General features: G+C 43.4%; 2 protein-coding genes across 7 annotated transcripts in view; one reads left to right on the top strand and one right to left on the bottom strand.

Annotated features, from left to right (window-relative positions):
* LOC119183645 (LIM domain kinase 1) overlaps positions 1-22,826 on the bottom strand; it is a 95,534-nt gene that overhangs the window by 39,427 nt on the left and 33,281 nt on the right. For 3 of the 6 annotated variants that reach the window (XM_075888788.1, XM_037433754.2, XM_075888787.1), the window contains exons 11-12: positions 17,478-17,632; positions 3,718-17,154 (exon numbers count right to left, since the gene is read on the bottom strand). The exons of the other annotated variants lie outside the window; for them this stretch is intronic. In XM_075888788.1, coding sequence (XP_075744903.1) covers positions 16,920-17,154; positions 17,478-17,632 — 390 coding nt within the window. In that variant the 3' untranslated portion in view covers positions 3,718-16,919. Of the gene's footprint in view, positions 1-3,717; positions 17,155-17,477; positions 17,633-22,826 lie in introns of those variants that run through there. 6 annotated transcript variants of the gene reach the window in all.
* LOC119183629 (uncharacterized) overlaps positions 1-22,826 on the top strand; it is a 118,509-nt gene that overhangs the window by 87,938 nt on the left and 7,745 nt on the right. The gene's annotated exons all lie outside the window — the stretch shown is intronic.

Genomic DNA, 22,826 nt, shown 5'->3' with positions numbered 1-22,826 from the left:
CGATGGCTGGTCAAATAAGAAACTCTTGGCGGTTTGGAACTGTCGTGTGTACGCAGCAGCTTGTTGATGATGATGCAATGGTATCTTTTGATGTTTCCTTGTTCACAAATGTTCCTGTTGCCCTGGCAAATGAGTTTGCCGAGACCCGGTTGAAAGAGGACGGGAATCTGCAAAGCGGTGCTGCGTTGATGTCGGTGGAGGAAATCGTAATTCTGTTGCGGCTCTGCCTAAAACAAATGTACTTCAGTTTCAACAACTCGGTTTACCACCAAATTGAAGGGTGCCTTATAGGTAGTCCAGTCTCCGTAACCATGGCCATCTTAGTGATGGGAGGCTCCATCTTTACTGTAGGCTCCAAACTGTACTGTAGGTTGATGACACTTTCGTCATCCTGAAGAGGTCAAATCTGTTGCTTTCATGAGGCACTGAACAGCGTACCGTATATACTCGTGTAAGGGCCGCACTTTTTTTTCGAAAATTTTGCTAGGTGCGGCCCTTACACGAATCAGGCCGATTTAGTACAGGCAGTACAGGCCAAAGGTCTGTACTGTTTATGCAACAGTAGCAGAGTGCAAGAGTCACAAATGACATGCCAGAAATGTTTTTATTCGGATTCCATTTCGCTGTCCTCGTTCTCGGAGGAGCTCGCCTCGGCGTCCGCGTCTTCCCAGAGACGGTCATCTTCGGTGCCGTTCATGGAGTTCGAAATTCCCGTTACCTTGAAGCTTTTAGCAACTACTTCTACTGACATGGCACGCCACGCATTCAAAATCCATTCACACACCTGTTGGAGCGACGCCCGCTTCAGCCGTCCTGTAGGGGTCTTCTCGTGGACGCCTCCAGCCATCCATTCAGAGTAACATCGGCGAAATTCCACTTTGAATGGTCTGTTGACGCATACGTCGAGCGGCTGCAGCACACTCGTCAGGCCACCGGGAATGACGGCCAAGTCCGTACGAGTTGCGGCAACTCGGTTCTTGACGCGGTCGGTCAAGTGGCCCCTAAAGCTGTCCAAAACAAGGAGGGCTTTCCGTTGTAACAGCCCTCCAGGTCTGTTTGCCCAGACGGTCTTAATCCAGTCAACGACCAGTTCCTCGGACATCCAGCCCTTCTCTTGCGCACGTACGACGATTCCCTGAGGGAACTTCTCTTTTGGGAGAGTCTTCCTTTTAAATACGACGTACGGCGGAAGCCTCCTGCCGTCTGCCGTGATGCACAACATCACAGTGCACCTTTGGCGTTCTGCACCAGTCGTGCGCACAGACACACTTTTCGCACCTTTTAAATCCACTGTGGTGCTTTCCGGTGCATCGAACCACACAGGTGTCTGGTCCGCATTCCCAATTTGGGACAGGTCGTATTCATGCTCCCTCCTGAGAGCATTCACGAAGCGATGAAACTTAATGACGTGGTCTTCGTACTCGCGCGGCAGTTTTTGGCAAATCGTCGTTCGGCGCCGAATAGAAAGCTGGTTACGGTTCATAAACCGCGTAGCCCAGCCCCGACTTGCCTTGAATTGTGCCGGGGGTATTTCCATGTGGCGAGCGATGCTGAGGGCTTTGACGCGTATCATGTCAGTCGATACGGCGTAGCCGTCCCTTCGTGTGTCGACGACGTAGTTGACGAGCTCGCTTTCGAGTTGCGGGTACTTGCACTTTTTCCCGCGAAACGCCTTTCGGCTCCTGTTAGTAGCGGCGAGGGCATCTTTCTGATTCATCCAGTAACGCACGCGCTTCTCATCGACGTCGTACTTTCGTCCAGCTTCCCGCTTCCCGTGCTCCTCGGCATAGTCAATCACTTGCAGCTTAAATGCTGCAGTGAATGATCTCAGATGCCGGCCCATCGTCCGTCACGTGCGCTGGCTTCTGCAGGGTTCACTACAACCAACAAAGTGACACCGACGACACCGATCTGAAGTCGCGCTGCCAACGTATCGACACGATGCTAGGAACGATGCCAACAAAGAGGCCGCACAAGGCAAATATGGCGGCGCGCTGTCAACAGCGTGGTCGGCGCGTCGGCGGAAGTAGAATAAAAGCGGAAAAGCGTGCAGCGCCATCTGGCTGTAAATGAACTAACTACACTTTTCTGGCGGGACATTTTGAACTTTTTTTTTTTTTTTCGAAATATCCGCTTTCAAAGTTGGGGTGCGGCCCTTACACGAGGGCGGCCCTTACACGAGTATATACGGTATACTCTGCCATTCAGTTTACCTATGAAGAAGAAAATCACAATGCCTTGCAATTTTTTAATATACTTGTCAGCAGGACTTGTAATGGCAAGGTGGAAACAACAGTGTACCAAAAACAATGCAATACCAGAGTTTTTTTTTTTGTTTTTTTGTCCAAACGGCCCATCATGAGGACTTGCTTTTCCCGTAGCAATGCTGCTAGTTCTGATCAGCACTTGCGGCGACATGAGATGGAAAATGTGGTCGGTGTGCTGACACAAAGGCACCATTCGATGACGTTCGTAAACAACACCCTGAAACTTATGCGAAGAGGAACAAGGAGTGTGGCACAAGAAAAACACAGCATCCATTGTTTCCATTCCTTACGTTCAGGGTCTGCCAGACTCTATTTTGAGAGCACTTTGTCCGCTGTGCATTTAAACCGTTTTCAAGCCCTATTATACCTTGGGAAATGCATTCACCAAGCCCAAGAACTGCGAACGCTCAAGGCGGGGTTGTTTTCAAGGTTTTGTTCGAGGACTGCAACGCCACATACACTGGCGAAATGCGGAGGAAACAAGGCTCAAAGAGCGCAAAGGGGACGTCGCCAAAGCCACCCATGCAACATGTTTCAAGACAGAACTCGTCGAACACTGCTGGTCGACAGGGCATGCCTTTGACTTCAGTAATGCAATGATACTGGCTCAGAAACAGAGGTGGGGCAAGAGAAAGCTTCACGAGTCATGGTTCATTTGCTGTGACAAGTCGGCATGCAACAACCATGGCTTCCTGCTGGATGTGTACAGAGACATACGAGAATAGATGTAGATTGGGTGACCTCTCATTTGGTGCCAATGCATACTGATGATGCAAACCTCATAGGTGGCATAACGTCTAAGTAGTTTTTGTTATACTTTGTTGTGTCAAGTCAGAGTATATTCTTAAACATGAACTTACTCAGTTTTCGGAACATTTTTGAAGCATACTGTAGCTGGAACTAGTGCATCGCCTCATCAACCACAGAAAGGGCGAAATACATGCACATGTGAATCTTCAGCGCACTGAAGCTAAGTGTTTTGCCTTCAAGTTTGTTTTAGGATAATCTAAGAGACCATGTAAAACTTTTTTCTTTTGTGACTGAGGGAAGCCTCTAGAATTTTATGCAGTGGGGCTTCCATTTAGGTATAGGCAATATGGCACTAATGCTTCATTGGCTCTATACAACTATTCAAACTACTATAAAATCATCCATGACATGACAGGTGCACCACATATGATGCTGTTACCATAAGCTCGCAGGGTTGCCCCCTTCAGGAGGGGGGGGTTGAAGGCTCATGATGCATCCCCCCTCCTCGATTAGGTAAATGTATAGGGGCAGCTTGGCCCCCTTGGGTAACTAAGAGGGTGTTGCTTCCCTCGTGTGCACCCTACAATTGTTGGAAAATTCTGTAGACAAAGAGCATATAAAGAAAGTAGAAACACTTAAGTGGTGATAGTCAATCAAATTGCCACGGCCAATGTGCACATGGGCAAGGGAAACGACAGGGTGCTATAGTCACTTTTAATAAATTACAGTGCACTTGCACTAAACAAACAGAAACAAATACCCAAAACTAGGCCTGAGATGTAACCGAAACAAGTAAGCACAGAGCAAGCTTAAGGGAAATGAGGCAACACCAAGCTGGAAAGCAGAAAATTTATCAAAAAACATGTTTTCAAACACACAGGAATGCTCTTAGTGAAATATGAGAAGAATGAGACATTTTACAATGTAAATAAGTTGAAGGGGCCCTGAAACACTTTTTCAAGTAACCATGGAAGGAATTCACTGGAAGAGCGTATTGCCTTATGAATTCATTGCTGCAAAAATTTTAAGAATCTGTCCAGTGCGAGTGCAGTTACGAAGATTTGTCTCATGCCGCGATTACATTCTCTCTTCTTTCGTCCCGACAAAAGCACTGGAAGCTAAGCAGGGAGGGATGGCAGGGGCAAAGAAAATACGTTACTCGCGCCTCGCTCGTTGCCTTGAGCCCTTTTTCTTTCTTTTTTTCCTCCGCTGCGTGACTTTTTCAGTGTGATCACACGCGCACGCACGGACAAGTAGCAGCCTCCTGCAGCGATCTCTGTAACGACCAAGCGGGCCATGTTCAAATCAGCCAATGGCTGATAGGTGGGCTTTGTACAAGTGATTTTTGAGCGTCTTCTGTCATTTGTCAAGAGAAAATTTTTAGTTGGCTTTGAATATTTACTATGAATTCGAGGCTGCGTGCTGCACTATAGTATTTGGCTTGCATGTCGTCGGGAGCATCTATTACCGATCAGCAGCGTTTTCTGACCATGCTCAAAAAGTGTTGCAGGGCACCTTTAAATGCTGTATCTATTTACATAGAGGCACAGGGTAAATATATCATGAGAAAGAAAGTTAAACAGCTTGTGCAACAAAATAAATAAGCTCTTCTTAAATAGTGCGGCTTTCGTATGTTGTACACCCCAAAATAAAAATATATATATATATTACACAATCCAAAATGGCCAAGACAGAAATATTATCAGATAATACATCACGCGATCTAACCACCAAACTGTTTGGGAACTATTCCACAATTGACACAATTGAACAAATTCAGCCCCGCAAAATGAACAAACTCAAGCACATATATGACTGGCTTTTACATAAATGCAGGTTGGTCTAGTTGCACATCAGCATGTGTGATCACTGCAGCTCAAGAAAGCAAGAGATATGACACTACCGACCAAATTACGTTATGACAAAGTTGTGTGAAGATATAGATTAAACTACTGCAAGGATCAGAATCGGCAAGAGATGAGCATAGGTCAGGGCCTGCTATAGAAGAAATCTGCTTTTGTAAAACTTGTTGGCCTAGTTGCTGCATGTTACAAGAAAATTAGAAGACAAAAACCACCAGGGAAGTAATGGCAAAATGAAAGAGCATCAATGAAAACTCTGTTGTTTGCTCCACGGCTTTCTGAAAGTACTTCAGTTTTTTATGAGCCAGCCTGTATCATAGCTAAAGCACTTCACACATAGTCAATCCTTCAGAAAGCCTATTTGTCTCCAAATTTCCAACTTCCAAACACCTTTTCCTTCTCCTTTGCTTAAATGCGTTCAAGCTAGTTTATCAGACTAAAGTGTTTAGGGTGCAACTTGTGAATCAAAGCCTAAACAAAATAGCATGAATCACGAACAACGAGCCCTCCACCAGTTAGGCAAGCAGAGGGCAGAGAACGTTGTTCACACACAGTGCAGCATGGGCACACGCACATACACAAATGCATGTACAAAGCAGGCTTGAACAAGACATGTACTGAAGAGCAAGTGCACCAAGCAGATAACACCTTTAGTTGAAACACGCAAGTGCAAAAATGTGGAAGAAACAAAGAACCGTGGTCCCAAATAAACTAAATGGACACTGTACACTGCAAGTTACAATGAAGTATATTCCCCTCCATTATTCAGGTTCTTACAAACATGACGTAGGGCTCCGAATTGTACTTATTATGAGAATAATTTAGACATAGTGAAGAACTCTTTTTTAGGTTGCACAAGAGGGCAAAGAACATGTGCACCCACACTACCTTCGTTATTTAGTATACTATATACTGGGTGGCCCAGCTATCTTTACCCAGAGTTTAAAAATATGCCGACGCATGCAATGATGAAGTGATCATACGCATGTTGCCGACTGTTGCTTGAAGAGAGTCATAATATTTTAGTTCTCATTACTTGCTTGATTAGACCACTTTCATTAACTAACTTTTTAGGCAACGAACATGGGCCAGGAATTCTACAGAGAAAGTTGTTCATCAGTTTGCAAAACGTCCCATTAGACAATTTTGAGCTCTATATCTGCAAATTTTTGTGTTTTTCAGCTAACTACAAATGCCCGCAAAATACAAAAATTTACGTGAGAAGCCCACTCACACACCAGTGCACACGATAATGCTAGTGCTCCCTTAACGTTCTGCATGTGGGCGACCATGCCGATTGCCTGATTGTGCCGTCTCGAAAGGGCTGCCATGATGATGATGATCGTGGTGGTGGCATTGTGCCGAGCACGTTTTGCTATTGGCCACAAAAGTGATAACCGCTGCAGCTACTTATCTCTTTCATGAGCATGTGGAACATAAGAGAGCACCAGAATCAGTGAGTTTGTCAAATGGTATTTTATTGTATTTTTAGAGTTACCAGAAAAACCTTCATGATTTTGAAAATTGATCAACTTTGTAGAATTTTTTACCAACCTTTATTCCTCCAAAAGTTTGTTAATTGAAGGGGCCTAATTAAACAAATCAGAACACAAAAAATAGTCCGACTCACTCTGGGCAATGATCAGCAACATGCATTTGGTCGTGTCATCATTGCATGTGCTAGCATATATTTAAACTCTTGCTAACTATAGCGGGGGCACCCTGTATACATCTGATGGTTCAAACATGGCAACTGAAGCCCTGGCTGGCCAAAGCTATCGTAAAAAATATTGTATATTTCTGTCTATATCAAAGTAGTAATCCCTCTTGTAGTAAGTCTACAAAAAGTTTGTTGCAGACTTAACACACGGAGAAACAGAAACTGCCAGAGCTTTCTCTACAGGCTGTTAGATACGGCAGCTTAATGGGTAATCATTTATTTCAGTACCTTCAGGGCCTGAAAGCACTACAGAAGGGAGTGGATAAGAGTATACATAATAAGAAAAATAAGAGTGAACAAAGAAAAATGCTGCTAAGAGTAAACATCGCATTAAACAGCAGCCTTAAAAGCAGTAACATCGGTTAATTGGGCAACAGAGGAGGGTCCATTCGTTCGAGGTAGCGGGAATAACAGAATCGTGAAAGAACTTGGTATGTCAGAATAAAGCAGCCTAGTCATAACAGTCCATGGAATGGCAGTACAAGATTTGATAACTTTATGCTACTAAACATGATGCTTAAATAAATAGTAAAATTCAAGACACACTTAGAATTTTTGCAGCACATAACCTATATTCAGACACCTTGATGTTAGTGGCCGGCCGAAGTACGAATCCATCATGACTATGAACTAGAAAAACATCAAGTTAATCATTCTTGTTGAACAACAAGATATCGTATGACTAAGAAATCCTAGTAGCATCAGCTTGTGTAATCAGATGATAATAAAGTACAGTAAAACCTTGTTAATTTGTAGTCACTGGCACCGTGAGAAATATTTAAATTATGCAGTTTTCGATTTAATGGAACGTACAAAAAGTGGGATGCAAGAAAGTTAGAATTATTCTACGTAACCAGGCTCAGCTGTGTTGGCCAGTTTGCGGCTCCAGTGGGTTTTCCAGCAATAACTGGACAATTAGGCCACAGACACAGGGGTACAATGGCTTTTCTGCTGCCACCGAAAAAAAAAAAAAAAACTCGTGATTAACTGAAATGTGCGCCTGTGGAAAACAAGACATCTTCATTGCAACACAGCAGTGACAAATTGGCAGCATGTTGCCTGCTCCTCACTACTTCAGCACATCATGGTGCAACCATTCGCCCATTTTTTTTGGGTAAAATAAGGAATTTAATAATGGCCAATGTGACAAAATTTTGATGTGTTCTGGCTGGAAAACACGATCATTAAAGCCTCCGAACTTATTTTTTGAAATAGGTATTGCAGGAAAGAACTCCACCGGCAGTGCAAATGGGCCAATTGCTTGAGCAGCCACCAATCAGAGGTTCGCATGCATTGCGAGTTCCGTCAGACGGAATTACTTTGTATTCCCAGAAACAATGGGCTAATTGTGATACACTGATGTTGCGAGAAGCAACCAATATGCTGCTCGTGCGCAGTTACTGTGTCGCAGTGGTGACACGAAACCCAGCGTATTGGAGGTCACCCTGGGGGGGACACCTCCCTCTACTATCCTTTGCGTTTTTCTTGTATTCAACTAGCCATGATCATTTTAAAGGCACAATCACAAAAACTTGCTATGTATTTCTGTGTTACAAACAATCAGTTCATATACAATACACATCCTAGTCATTACAGAGTAGACACAATATTTCAAACACTGATCATTCGAACTTTTTGATTTAAGCAAACAAAAATTTTCACTGGACTGCTACGCTTTCAATGTACTAAAGGAGTCATGAACCATAGCTCGCGCTCGGCATAAATAATACCTTGGAATGAGATAATGCCTTCCAGGAATACATAGCGGAAACAATTTTTCGAAAAGCTAAAGTATGACCGCATATACAGCTATAGATATATTTGCCGCACGCATTCCCCCTCAACTCGCTTCATTCTGCAAGAAACGGCAACAATGTTCGTAACGCCCCAACCAGTAGATTACACGGCCTTGCCTTCAATGTTGTGCATTTTTTTGTGCGTAACATGGTGGTGCTGATGGCTGCTGGTAACTCGTAGCTCCGGTTGGCTGCTTCTTGCTGCACTGTAGCTGCTGTGTATTCACTATCTCCACTTGGGGAAACTGGATGGCACTTTGAGCATGCACGCGGCCACTCTTTTACTGCCGGTGGGCCAGCGTTTCCTTAGTTGAAGCAACGCCTGCCATTAGCACTGTAAGCTGCTCATGCTGACTAGAAAGGTAGTCAACTAAGACGTTTCACAAGATGGTACTCCAAAACCATACTGCGTTTTGCTCATTTCGCAAGAAAATAGGCAACGAGGTATGATTGGGAATCACCTGCATTTTTATGAGCTGCCCTAAAAAACAAAAAACTCAAAGGGTAAATTGTAGTCCTTTTCTGTCACCATATGTTGGTAATATAGCTGGCTACATAACAAGCTTTCTCTGTTGGAGTTTGCAGCAGCGGATTCTCTGTGCGGCGTGCCACTAGTGCAGCATAACTATAGTGAACTAGATAGAAGTATTGGGACGAGCGTGGTCCCCTTGGAGAGGCTGTTTCCACAGAAACCACTAGGCGGCGCTGCGGCGCCTTTCTCCTAAAGCGCACCGCAGTGGGCGCTTCTTTGCCGCACTTTCAAATGACGAGTGCGATATATTTAAAACTGATGCTTGACTTTTCATTGCCTTAATTGAGCCCTGTGTCAACGAAAAGAGAATAAATAGTTTTGTCTTGAAAGCTCTGAAACAAGAGAGTATAGGGACAAGCCTGTCAGTGAGAAAGCTTTTGCGCATGGCTACTCAGACAGAATGGATGCGGCCCTACACAGTCAATGCCGTGCACACAAAAAAAGAAAGCAAAAACGACACAGTGACAGATAAACAACTGAAAGAATAGATCAAACCATTTTAATTACCACAAACTCAGTCTTCAAAAACTATATATTTGCGAACACAAACCCATGCTTCTAGGCTGTTCGACTGAGCTTTTCTTACATTTTTTTTTTTGCTCTCTGTCCAAGCGCATATGGTGAAGACACAGATGAAAGAATTCCCGTGTTTGCGTCTTCCTTGTGAGTGTCGCTTAGAATAACATACGAGCAGAGGAAGTTATTCTTCACAAGAGCCACAATGTTACAAATGCTGTTCCTGTGTAGCTACAAGGAAATGAAGCGCCTCTATGAATGTGCACAAATCAGGGCTGGACAGGGACACTCGTAAAAGTACTTTGAAAGTATAATATTCGAAATACATGTGCTGGAAGCTTAAAAATAGATACTGAGAAGTATTTATAAAAGACCTATTAGGATATTACGAAGATGGTTTTGCGAAACGATGAAAAAAGTATCCCAAAATACAGTTAAAGGGATACAAATTTACAAGAATAGACACACTAAATTATTTTTCAAGTTACATGGATGTTGATGTTGACATTGTCGATAATGCAGCAGATAATTAAAATGCAAGTCAGCTGTATCGCTCGACTCACCACTAATGTGAGGTAAAGTATGCCTTGTTTCACACGCATGATCGATATCTGTTTTGCTGAGAATGTTTACGCTCATTGAACTAATGTAACAGCAGCTTCTCAAAAAAGACTGTCAGTAGACAGAGCGCTGGTTCAGTTTCAATTCAAGGCTGGCGATATAAAAAATGCTGTCTATTACTGTAGGCGAACAGGACTTCGTGTTGCAGCAACTAGATACAGAAAGTGTCCCAAGAAAAAAAAAAAACACTGACAGTGCTTAATTGGCCTTGAGTGAGATCTAAGATTGTCAGCACTGCCTCCTTGATTCTACACTCACTCGCGTCATACACCTAACCACATAGAAGATTCTGTGCATGTTAAGGATTCTTCGCTGATCTATATGTGCCCCGAGTGGCGGGGTGCTTTTGCCTAGCTAAGCACATGCAAGCACATGCAAGCTATTCCTTTCAATATTCTATACACATCAGCTCAGTTCCGGCAAAAGAGAAGTGATCAAGATAACCGTTTCTTCACAGTATTACGATCCATTTAATGCAAAGGTAAAGTATTTCACTACTGTGATAGAGATACATTTTTTAAATGTATCTCGACGCACCAATTCCAAAGTACCTCCGAGATTCTACTGCATCGCAATACTGTCCAGCCCAGTACTAGAAATCTTGTGAAGGGTACAAACGACCACCCCAGTCATTCAGTGTAGTCAGACGACAGCAATTTCATTCTGCTATACCCACAGGGCTCATACAGGTTGCCAGAAAGAAAATTCAAGGATGTTCAAGGACTTTCCAGGACCTGTTGCAAGTTTATTAAGGACTCAAAGTGGCATGCTAAGCTGAACTTTTTCACTCTAAAATTTAAAAAAAATTATGAATTTTATTGCACTTATAATGAATATATGGATATCACAATTATAACAAAAAAAATTTAGTCTTGACAATTTCTCGCATCCTCTTCTTCACTTTTTTAAGGGAGAAGGGACGCCCCATGTCAGAAAGTTACGCGCTGACGGGCTTCAACGCGTATATGTATATGTGTAGGCAGGCCTTAAAGGGGTGGTGCCACATGGCTTGCACACTCTTTACTGCAAGGTTTGATAATAGGGCAGCTCCAACAAGAATGATACCTGCCCCAAGTTTCATTTATTCTCGCTATATATTTTTGCCTGATTGATGTGGGCGATTTTCAGTTCCTGTTTGTGGGCACCGAGTTGAGCAGATATGTACAGTGTAGCCGACTTAGCCACGTGATCACAAAGCTTTGCACGCATCATGCTGAGTATCGTCTGCTCTCGCACACATGTGCCACACAAGCACCTGCAAAACAAATGCGCCGCTAGCTGCAGCAGCCGCGATGCTTTGCTTGTATGTACGAGGCTGAAGTCTGGAGGCCACTCGCCTCACTAGAGATCTGGTGTGACGTCACAACAACTTTCGCTGCCCTTCCTATAGAGCTACGTCAGTGATGGACGCGCTCGCGATGGGCCTCGGTTAGGAGAATGAGCAATTAGGTACACTTGGGAAATGACTTCAAATATATTCTAAATGTTTCCAAAGTGTGGCAACTGATGTGGAGTGTCCTTGCTTATATAGATAGAACCCACACGATTCTTGCTACAGCTTTGAAATTTCATGGCACCACCCCATTAAGAGTGTTGGCTTGTGCACAATTGACACTTGCGGCATGTTGCTCACCAAACAAGAAGTAGCAACTGTGACAGTGGTTATTTACGCTCATTCTGTGGTGTTGTTTTCTAGCATCCTTTTTGGTGTTTAAGCAGCATGCTTCCAGCGTCGAGCTGCAACAGTTGTTCAACAGCATTCATGCTTAGCGCTTTTTCTTCGCAAGTCCTTTGTGCTTGGAAGCGCGTTGCATGTATGGAGTTGCTTGCCCTTCTTCGTGTGACATTCTCATTTCCCATGCATTTTTGCAAAATGAGATCATGTGCACCCACCCTGCATTACTGCTTCAAAAACGGGGAGTTTGACACGCCGATCTACCACATTTAGGAGGTCGCGATGTCAATATAAGAGTGCACTGCTCACGAAATTCAAAGATTTTCAAGGATGGCAAAAAACTGCAGGACTATCAAGGTCCTTGAAAATGCATTTTTCAAATTCAAGGGTTTTCAAGGATTTCAAGGACCTGCACGAGCCCTGAGGTCTCAGTTTTACAACCTGGCGCAAAAAAAAAAAAAAAAAAAACAAAAAAAAAAAAAACAATTCTTCCGCTGAGGCTTACCCATCTAATAAGCGTACTTTGATCACACTACCAAAAATACCATGCACAAGCGACTACAATCGTCAGTGCCTGCTGTTAGAACAAACGTTGCCGGGCTGAGGCTTCAGGATAAAGGTGCAGTGGCGTGACCACGCCACGTACGAAGACTTTCGTCTGTTTCGCCTCATCGCCGCTGATTGCTTTCACTCTCTGCTCGTCCCACTACCCCTATCTAGTTCACTATAGCATAACTGTCAATAAATCGGTGGATACGTTCATGTTTCCTCACAAGCACAGGTGTTACAATGCAAGCACTTGTCCCAGGGTACCCTATTTAAATACCCAGTGGCTCTGTCCTAGCGCATTACATATTTCTTGGACCAGTATGGCACAGAATACTGGGAGGCCAGCACACTGCACAATGCACGCTCGACGCTGACACATGGCAGACTTGTTCTCAACCGAAATCTGGCTTTCAAGAAGTTTCTGAAAATTCTGGTCGTGGTCAGATCGTGATTCTGACTATAAAAAAAAAGAAACTGAGTGAGCGAGGTTTGATCTCAGCCCGTTGACGCAGATTGCAACGTGAAGAAACCGTAAGGTTATAGCACAGCTCTGTTTGAGCGTGAAGAAAAAAAAGCCAGTGAAGAAGGGAAATACAGACAGGATGAGCGCTCATCCTGTTGTCTGTATTTCCCTTTCTCATGCTCAAATAAAGCTGAGCTATAACCTTACAATTTAATCATGCGCCAACTCCCCCCCATCTGCAGTACTTGCCGCAATGTGAAGCTGACATGCTACCACTACACGACACATCATAGACGAAATGCAGTGTTTTTACATAATAGCTCATTCCTGTGGCCTGTCTTTTCATCACCTTGTTTGAAAATACAGATCCCTGTCTCTCAGTGCACGCGACAACCTAACAGGTGATAGTTAACTCATTTGTTATGAGTCGCACAGAATCTAAATGTATATCTGGCATGCTTTGTCGAAAAACATGCTAGCATAACCTCAGATGTGAGTTGCATACAACTCCCAAGCAAACTTCCATCACTATGCACACTCGTTCGAACATACAGTGGCGCTACGTTCAGCAGATGACAATTGACCTTTACTGGAAGTGAGTCATCTCTTTGAAAACTTGCAACGATACTTTTTTATATTTCATACTGTAACTACAACAATTATACACGGAGTTAACAGAAACAAGCCCATCTGAGCCAGACAGTGCTCTTGATTTATGTCAGCTATTGGCCATTAACTTTTTGGGACGTAAAGTGACAGAAATGTGACATTGATGACGGATGCCCGCCCATCGACGGAGGTGAGAACCGCCCTGTTTGACAAGAGTACACCTGAAAAAACAGCCACTTGATGCTCTGATTGTAACCTTTACGCGACCCACACAGCTGCAATATTTGCCTGAACAGTTCATAGTGTGTCTGCTTTCCACAGGATATGTTTTTTTCAACAAGTCGAGGGGTGGTGCATGACCCCCTTCAGGACATTTAATTCTAACTGCCTCAGGGCACAAATTCAGTTAATTCATACTTTTCGCTTGTCTATGCTGGAATATACCTGCTGTCTTTTCCCGTACTTTTCCCGTACAACACTGCCCCATATCAGTGAGCCCTAATAAACTTTGCTTGAAAAAAAAAAAAAAAAAAGAACCAAGACAGGCCGGTTTCGATATATTGCATGCTGAGTGCTTCTTGAGTCATCTTCACTGTAGTGCACAAGTATCACGCTAAATAGTGTACTAACATATAGAAAGGGCTACCAGTCATCATGTGACATAACACACTTTGTCCCTTAATTACACATGTACACACGAGCAATGAGTCATAAATACCAGTATGATTTCTAAACAAGCATCACAGTAATGCACAGCTGTCAATGACGTTGTTGCAGCCATGAGAAACAGTATAAGTTGATATACTGCCGCGAGTCATATTTACGATAGCTGTAAAGCTTTTGAATATTCAAACAGAATCTTGGGATCCCCTCTACTTTGAATTATTGAGAGCCTACTGCATAAAGGTTTCATGCATTCTTTGATGAAAGAAAGAAAGCTCACAGGCCCTGAAACAATGATTTGTTCCAACTGCTAAAAACTATCCAAACAAGCCTACCCATATGCATGCCGAAACAGAATTATTTAAGATTTTTAATCCACTTAAAGCAATATATTTTTTTTCTGCCTGGTTTCCTTATACATGTGCACACTGTGCCTTACAACTATTTAAATTGATATGTATATGTATCAAAAAGGCTGTGCAATTACATCAGCACTTGCAGTGAGGCGTTAACAACTTCAGGCTACTGGCTCAACTTATTTCAAAGCTGCTCTCGCGCAGATGCACAATACTAGGGCTACACCTACTGCTGGAAACTTGCTAGCCAGTAGGAATGCAGTGCAAGAAATGCGAGCGTAGAAATTGCTACAAATCTGCACTGTGCACATGTATTTGTTTGTTGGCCAAGGAGAGCTTTTGTCTGATTTTTAAATTCACTGTTTTTCAAGTCAGCTCTCAGAGATGCTGCACAGAGCATGGAAGAAAAAATGGCGCAATGGGAATTTTTAAATAAATAAAATTGAAGGGGTAGTAAAAAAAAACTATTAAAACCATCACCCCCTCAAAAATGGAAATGGCCTGAGTGCACAAATCATGACTTGGTAAAGTGACACAGCCGTGGACTATGTGTAATGAAGAGGATTCTTATGTTAACTTATTCTTCTGGCATAACCCAATCAGTCTGTCAATGTTGCTTATGAGTGCCAGTACAAATTCTGATTTCCTACACAGCCTGCTGCTGCTGTCAGAGGTCTGGTGCTTCTAAGCCATAACGAAACCAACTTATCTATGCTGATGCACAAATCTGAGACCTATGATCCTCCAACAGCTTACAGGGGTCTTGCATGACATTTGCAAGCAGCCACTCTTCACGTCACCAGATCCCAATCAGAAAATCTTCTTAGGCACGAAATAAATACAAATTATAACCATTTCAATACAACTTCCTTTGTCAAAACATGGTATACTAAAAAAATACACTAGTGGCCCATGTATATTGGCTGAGCTAGAGATCCTATCAGTCCATGTGTGTGCACACTTAAGGAGGCAAGACCTACGTAGTAGGAATGTGAACAATCGAAGCAGGTCGGTATTGCTAAATAAAACACATGAGGCACGTAAATGGAATGAGAAAACTATCTAATGAAAAGTGATAAAAAAGAAACAATATTGGTCCTACCAAAATGGAAACAATATTGGCCTTACTGGTATTTGAGCTGGCTGTTCCCGTCATATTGCTATCCTTACATTGCCACTGTGTACAAAGACAAATGAGCTATCATTACACCAGGCAGACACCGCGCACCTAGTTTGCTGGCTCTATCAAGGTTTGTATGATCACAGGTGTCTTGAAATTGCTTTAATTGTCCAGCTTTCTTGGCAGAATTGTTCATGCCAGACAGCAATCATTCTAAAGTGGAGCTCTCTTGACACAGAAAGAACAACACTAAACAACACAGAAGTCCCAAGTAAAATAGAACCCCGAAGAGACAAGAAATTCTTGAAAACAGGGTATCACAGAGCCAATGTTTCATCAAGCGGACTTCTCCTCTTCAGTGCTTTCCTTACGGGCCTCGCTATACGAAATGGTTGACAGGACAGAATGGGAGTCCGGTGTTTAGCTCTAACAAGAGCAAGTGCCCACTGGCAGTGTCAATTTCATGGTGAATAGAAGGGTTAGAAATTCTCAGAAAAAAGGCTCAATTCGCACTGGTTTTCATTTGGAGGGGTTGCTACCAGCCATAAAGAATAGAAGCCTACTTGTTAAGATGTTGGCTCCAGCAACAACTCCCATTAAAAAACTTTTCGGCTCTTTAAAAAAGAAAAAAAAAAATACTGCCATTTTCAAACTTGACTTCGTATTAAAGGTTAGGTACCGTACTAAAGGAATACAACACATAAACAGAACATAGGCCAGCACCTTTGAGCATGCATGTGCAATTCACTCAGTGCCACACAGAACTAACTAGCTTAGGAGTTTTTATATAAGGTTAGCCATGACGTGATGATTTTTCTTAGGTCTGTTTTCATCATTTCAATTATCTTGCATGCTTGCACAAATGCTTCCAGTTGCTGCAAGAAACAACGTCCTCTGTATCAACAAAAAAAAAATGGCATTGCTGATAACCGGCACTTTTCTCCTCACGATCGAGCATAGTAGCAACAAACGTGAGACAATTCACAGTTCATTAGTGTCATTGCACTTAGTATCTAACATGGCCACGCAGACAAAGTCTTACGTTGTTTCGAGCACTTTCTCAAAGAGGTAAGCTTGCAGAATCCCATAACACTCGTACAGGGCTACATATGCATATATAAAAAAGAAAGACTGACATTTTTGCACGTAACTAAATGCAAAAGATAAGCAAGATCAATATAGAACACAAAATATATCCAGAATTGGTATACACAACATGTGCAGACTCATCGGTAACACGAGACTACTGTTCTCAGAAAGAACAAGTCTCATAACTCGCCTAATGGTTAGCTTTCCACTGTCTCAGCAGAGAGACATTTTAGTTCAAGTACACAACACATTTGTAGTTCAGTTTTGTAAGCACTTGCACGATGCATAGAGTCGTAATGAGCAATACCATGAAATGCTGGGGTGCTGCAATTTAGACCAACTCTAGTGATGACCGAGGGGAATCCAAAGCCTGCTCACTGATAGTTCTCAAGGGAGGCCGTCCGCATTCAGGCGGTGTCATAGACTCTGGTGTAGAATCTGCACTGGCGGCAACTGCACCCTGGTAGTTAGCTATGTCACTCATTAGTTCTTTGGGAAGAGGGCTATCCACAATGAGGTGCAGGGATATTCCTTCCAGCCACTTCTGGAGCAGCTCAAACGGGGGCCTGCATACAAAAGAATACAAACACATTTACATGTTTTTTCCACTCACAGAAGATATGAACAAGGCCAATCAAACTTCTGTTCCTGAGACATGCGTAACAACAAAAATTATGCGTTGCAGCCCAATCGCCAATTGCCTCCTACTATCCAAAAGAGTGCTCTGTGTCACTCGACTGCAGCATAAGAAACATTGTATAATTTTTCTGAATGTGCTTATATGTTCCTGGTTCGCTGTGGCACATTTACAATTTGACATGCAAGGCACAATTAAAGCACATAACCTCAAAGCATGAAGCAGCCACTGTTCAGGTACAGGAGTACGCACCTCTTCTCTGGGTCCACGTCGCAGCACAAGAAGGCAATGCGGTAGAAGGGCTCTGGACAACTTGCACAAAACTTCTCTTTGAACACAACGCTGTTGAGTCCGAAGTCATTGCTTCTGGGCAAATAGTCGGGGTCAGCCTGTACCCTGCCAATTATCTGAAAGAGCAACGGTTGCCTTTCACAGCCGACCTTAAGCTGCGATGAGTGCAAGATCTTCACACCAGAATCAGGAGCACTGCACATTATGCAAAGACGACATCCTTGTGCACCTTCAGGCACACTGTATCCTGGAAGTGGTGTTAGCCACTCAACATCCTCCCGACTGTGAGAAAGCCAAGTACAGTAGTTACTTGCGTAATGAACCAACTCACATAATGAACCTCCCATCCCCTCACTTTGGTTCTTAAAAAAATAATGTATCTGCTCATTTCATTTCTGTGTGATAGCGAGCGCCATTGACAACTAAAACAACCCTAAATCCTGCCATCATACAACAAAATAACGATGCAGCAGAGGTCAAAACATAGTTTTACAACCATGCTAAACAGCTGCAGGCAGCCCGAGCCTGGACGACGTCGATTAAAGGTTAAAAGTCGCACCTTTCAAAGAGACTCGAACATGGAAAGTACTGCGTTCTTTCTCTTGTCATCGCACTCTCTCGGCGGGCTTCACCACATAAATGCTCCAGCTCGCTTGCCTTGTTAGTGTCTCAGCGCACTCACGGTCTTTTAATAAATACATGTATGTAAAAATTTCTACAATGAGATATACCTGTATTATGAATAATAGGTCGTAACATGAAAATCACGGCATCCATCTGATGTACAGCCAGATTTCTATGCCGCGCTCATAATGGGGTCAAAGCCACATCGCTAGCTTGATTTTCTCAAAAATTGGTGCTTTGTGAGGCGACCGTATGAGAAGAATGAATAAAAAGTGGAAACATCAAAATCATGAGGTGAATTTCCTGTACGACGTGATTTACATGCCGCACTCATAGTGTGCTCAGGGCTGGCTGGCTAGCCTGATATTTACCAAAATTGGTAATGTGTGAGGCGACTGTATTGATGAACACAAATGATAAGCACTACCATGAAAATTGAGACATTCATGGCAGTTTTGGTGTCATTTACACGCCACAATCTTGGTGGGCTCGCAGCTGGTTCTCTAGCTTGACATACACCTTTACCTACATTGGTTATGCATCGCGTGACTGTATGACGAGCATGAATGGGAGGTTGGGACAGAAAAATATGACAAGGATGTCATGTAAACCATGGTTTACATGCCGTTATTATGGTGCGCTCGTGGCCAGTTCGCCATGTTCATATAGACCAAGATTGGTATGGTAGTACATTACTGAATGACAAACAAACTTTGCATTGCCACAAACCCATTCATACCTAAAAAGACACAATGTGGAGTAAAACACCGAAACAAGTGCAATTGTGTTTCTAAAAGAAGCTGACAGTTATGGTGGCTAGAGCTTCACCAACCAAAAGAGAACCGATGGTTTATTTCCAGCCTTTTTAATGTGAGATATGAGGGAAAGGGAACAGGGTGGCAGGACTACACCGATACAGTCACACTAATAAGCTGTAGTCTGATACAAGTATGTTGATTGCACTAAGGAGGTAGTGTGCAAATTGCCACTTTTGTGCGGATGGCCAAGAGATCATTACATCGCTTGGGTAAGCATGCAAACAGGCTGGAAAGGGGCAGCGATGAAAGTTTGACCATTTATTGGCACAAGTGTTCCATACTACCACCAATCATACACATAGATCTCGTCATAGAGTTTTTGACATAAAATCATTTATTAAACATTCATGACAAACCAGAGACTTAATCACATAACTCATGTTGTACATGACATACGTGACATGATTTGCACTTCAAGATCAGTCACTTTTGTTTGTCATCCACTCTTGTCACACCAATACTAACTGTCGTCTGTATAAAGTTAATGAAGCGGTTGCAAGGGCACCAAGACAGTGTCGTAAAATCATGTGGTTCGTCACATAATTGTGGGTTTTACATCATGGTGAATTAGACCAATATAAGAAGTTGAAGTTGAGAAAAAAAGCATTTTACTGGTGGGCTGCCATCAAAACCTATTAGAAAATTGGGCTTTAGAAAATGCATATCTGCAGTTTTTCCTTGGCACAGTGCCGCCACCCTATTGGCATCTTCGTAAAGAGGTTAGATCAGAGTTCAATACAGTCACAAAGATGTATTTTTCCAATGAAAAATAAAGCAAGCTCCCTTACCAGTTTTGTTTTTTGAGCTTCTAGCTCCAGTTTCTTTGAACTCCATTTTCTAAGCCTTTATTTATTAAAGAGTTGCTGTCAGTCATCTCTGTTTCACTTCTCAACAAATGAAGGCATAGCGATTCTGTTTTCTGCATTTAAATCCTGAGACATTGGTGAGTGCCGTGAAGCTGTCCACATTTGTGTGCACATCAGACAAATTTTTATAATTGACTTTTAATAAAAGTTGTACTAAAACAATATGCCCAGGACATTTCAAAGATCTTTTATATGCTTACTTTAGTATTAAAAAATAAACCAATAGCACTACGGCACACTAATGGGCCCTCGTGAATATCTTTAAGCAAAAATTTTGAGAAACTTGTCTAATTAATAAATTTTGCGATGACAGTGAGAGTATCATATGTTTTAGCTCAAAAATCAATTAAATAGCTCAGAACAGATTTCTGTTATGATATCAAAACAACAAATTACATATATATGCCGAATTTTATCACTTCATCTTCATAAATAACAAAAATAGTTTTCATTGCCGCATTCCCCCTCAAGCATCATGCATACCACCAACGCAGAGAGCCCCGATCCAATCTAAGCCAAACCAAAGTCGCAAGTACGCATTGCAACATGTTAGTGCTAGCAGTGCTAGTCTGTGTAGCTTTGGCGTAGCATTACGACGCTTGCGTGACGGTAGGTGGGGGCGAGCGGATCGGACGTGTTCGTCTTGGCTCCTCAAAATTTTCCCTGTTTTTGCGTTAAACTTCGTGGCTTCTTTAGAGCAAATGTAGAGTGTGTCTGGAAGTATGCCGTGATCATTCTGACACCAAGGTATCACGACAACACCCATTTTTTCCACTCAGAAGTGACCAAGGTCTTGGCATGCCCGGGCGCCAGGCTTGGACTAGCGGCGAACCGAAGAGCAGTGCATCGACTACCAGCAACTATCCTGGACGTGCAGATACAGCTGCCAATAACCCAACGGATGATGACCAGGTAACGGCAAAGGAAGCCATGGACACGGACAATCAAGATTTGAACACAGAACAGGGCTCTGCAGAAGATTTTGTCGAGGATTTCCCATCGTCTGACGAGGCGATACAAGTGGAGTGAGCCAGCGGCGACACGAGCGAACACCATGAAGCGTCAAAAGGAGCCGACGACGAGGCGAAAAATGGTCAATAGCAGCTTGCTTTTTCGTTACGTGAATGTAAACGACTAAGGAAGCAAGCGTGTGCCATGGAAGATTCCAGGCAAGTCCGTGATTCTCAGCACGCTGGCCTTACAAAAAGAACAACTAATAAGTAGAGGCTGTTTCACATGCTGCTATTCCAGTGAAAAAAATCGTTCCATTCGCTCCAATCGCTCTGTTCGCAACCGCTGCTAATGGCGGTTTTCGCTTCACATAAACCGCGAAACGGTCCGCGATTTTCGCTCTGCGACTGAAGGGGCGAGCAACGTTTCTTGGCACTGTTTATTGAGGCAGACGCTGTAGAATTTTTCAAATATAATGTAACAATCTGTGAATTATGATATTAGTAGGTTTATATGAACGGTAACGAAGAGTACTTGTGTTTCGTCATTTAGAACACTTTTCAATCAAACTACACTTAAAATGGTGCAACAGCAGCCATTACCAAAACAAACACGTCGACCCAATTTCGACAGCTTGGTTGGCCTGGCCCTACTTTGATGGGTCCTGAACAGAAATTTCTCCCGCCGCTGCGATCAGAGCGAAAATTTCATACATGTTTGAAGCTCGCTGTGGACCGCTGCGGCGGGAGCAAACTGGCCTTTTTTTTGCTGCGAGCGAATTCGCAGACTGAAAATCGCTTTTTTTTTTGTCATGTGAAACGGCCTTTAGCATCCCTGGCGAACAGCAGCTTCAGAGACAGCGAGAGGAACGCTGGTGGAAAATAGAGAACGCTTGAGCGGGCGCACGGGAGTAGACGCGACGCGTCAAGTGCCAAGAGAGGCTGCCGAAGCTCACATGCGACGCCTCTAACCAAGAAAGATATGAAAACTATTATACGACCCAAACCACGGCTCATGGTGAGACACTTGAAAACATATGAAGTGGCACGAGCGATTGAATGTGCATGTGAAAATGCGGAAATGTGCAGAGGTGACAAATTTCCACTGTGCCTCTGGAATGGGTCCACCGTTATCACTGCAAGTACTCCACATGAGCACATCACCGAGCAAATTTTGAAAATCAAAGCACTCAACCTCAAGAACACTATACATTTCGTGAATACCTACATTTCTACACCTGAGGGGTTTCTCAAGGAAGTTGTGCACAGACTGCAACGTGAAACACCGTAAGAAGAACTTCTCAACAACCTTTAAGTACGCACACAGGGCGTCACAATCGTGCAAGCACACATGTTGGAAAAATTCGAGACTGCCATGGTAACTTTTGATGGACCTATTGTGCCGCGTTTTGTGTATTACCATGGTGGTGAGATGCCATGTCTATTATACGAACCCACAACACAATGCTGTAAACTGTGTAAAAGCGAAGGCTACAGGACTGATGTCTGTCCAACACCCACGGTAAATGTGTGTGGTGGCTGCTTAAAGACCCTCCAAAAGACCACGAGTGCATTCCTGAGTGTGCACTATGTTGCGGGGACCATCCAACAGCCTCAAAGGAATGCACTAAGAAGCTTAAGGTCCCCCAACAGGGAAAAAAACAGCTACAGCAGTCTAGGCAGCAGAATAAACAGCGATCCTTAGGAATACCTAAGCATTGGCGGTTCAGCGCTGAAAGGCAGGATATGAATTTAACGGAAGGGTACGACGCGGGATCACGCTCTAGGTCTCGATCCAGTTGCCGCTCGATATCAAGGTCCAGATCCAATTCTCGGGACCACTCCAGCTCCAAAGGCGACTGGCAAGAAGAAAGCAAGATGACCAAGAACAATAAGCTCAAGAAGACATAGCAGCAGCAGCACCAGCAGCGGCGGCGGCGGCAGCAACAACAGCAGCAGCAGCAGTACCACCAGAAATACAGGGTAAGCTGGGCAGCAGCAGCTTCCCAACCTCCTCTACACCAAGCGCAATCAACACACACACCTCTCACA

Source organism: Rhipicephalus microplus, chromosome 3, assembly GCF_043290135.1.
Source record: "Rhipicephalus microplus isolate Deutch F79 chromosome 3, USDA_Rmic, whole genome shotgun sequence".
Classification (NCBI taxonomy): domain Eukaryota; kingdom Metazoa; phylum Arthropoda; class Arachnida; order Ixodida; family Ixodidae; genus Rhipicephalus; species Rhipicephalus microplus.
This window is presented reverse-complemented; position numbering and strand designations above follow the sequence as displayed.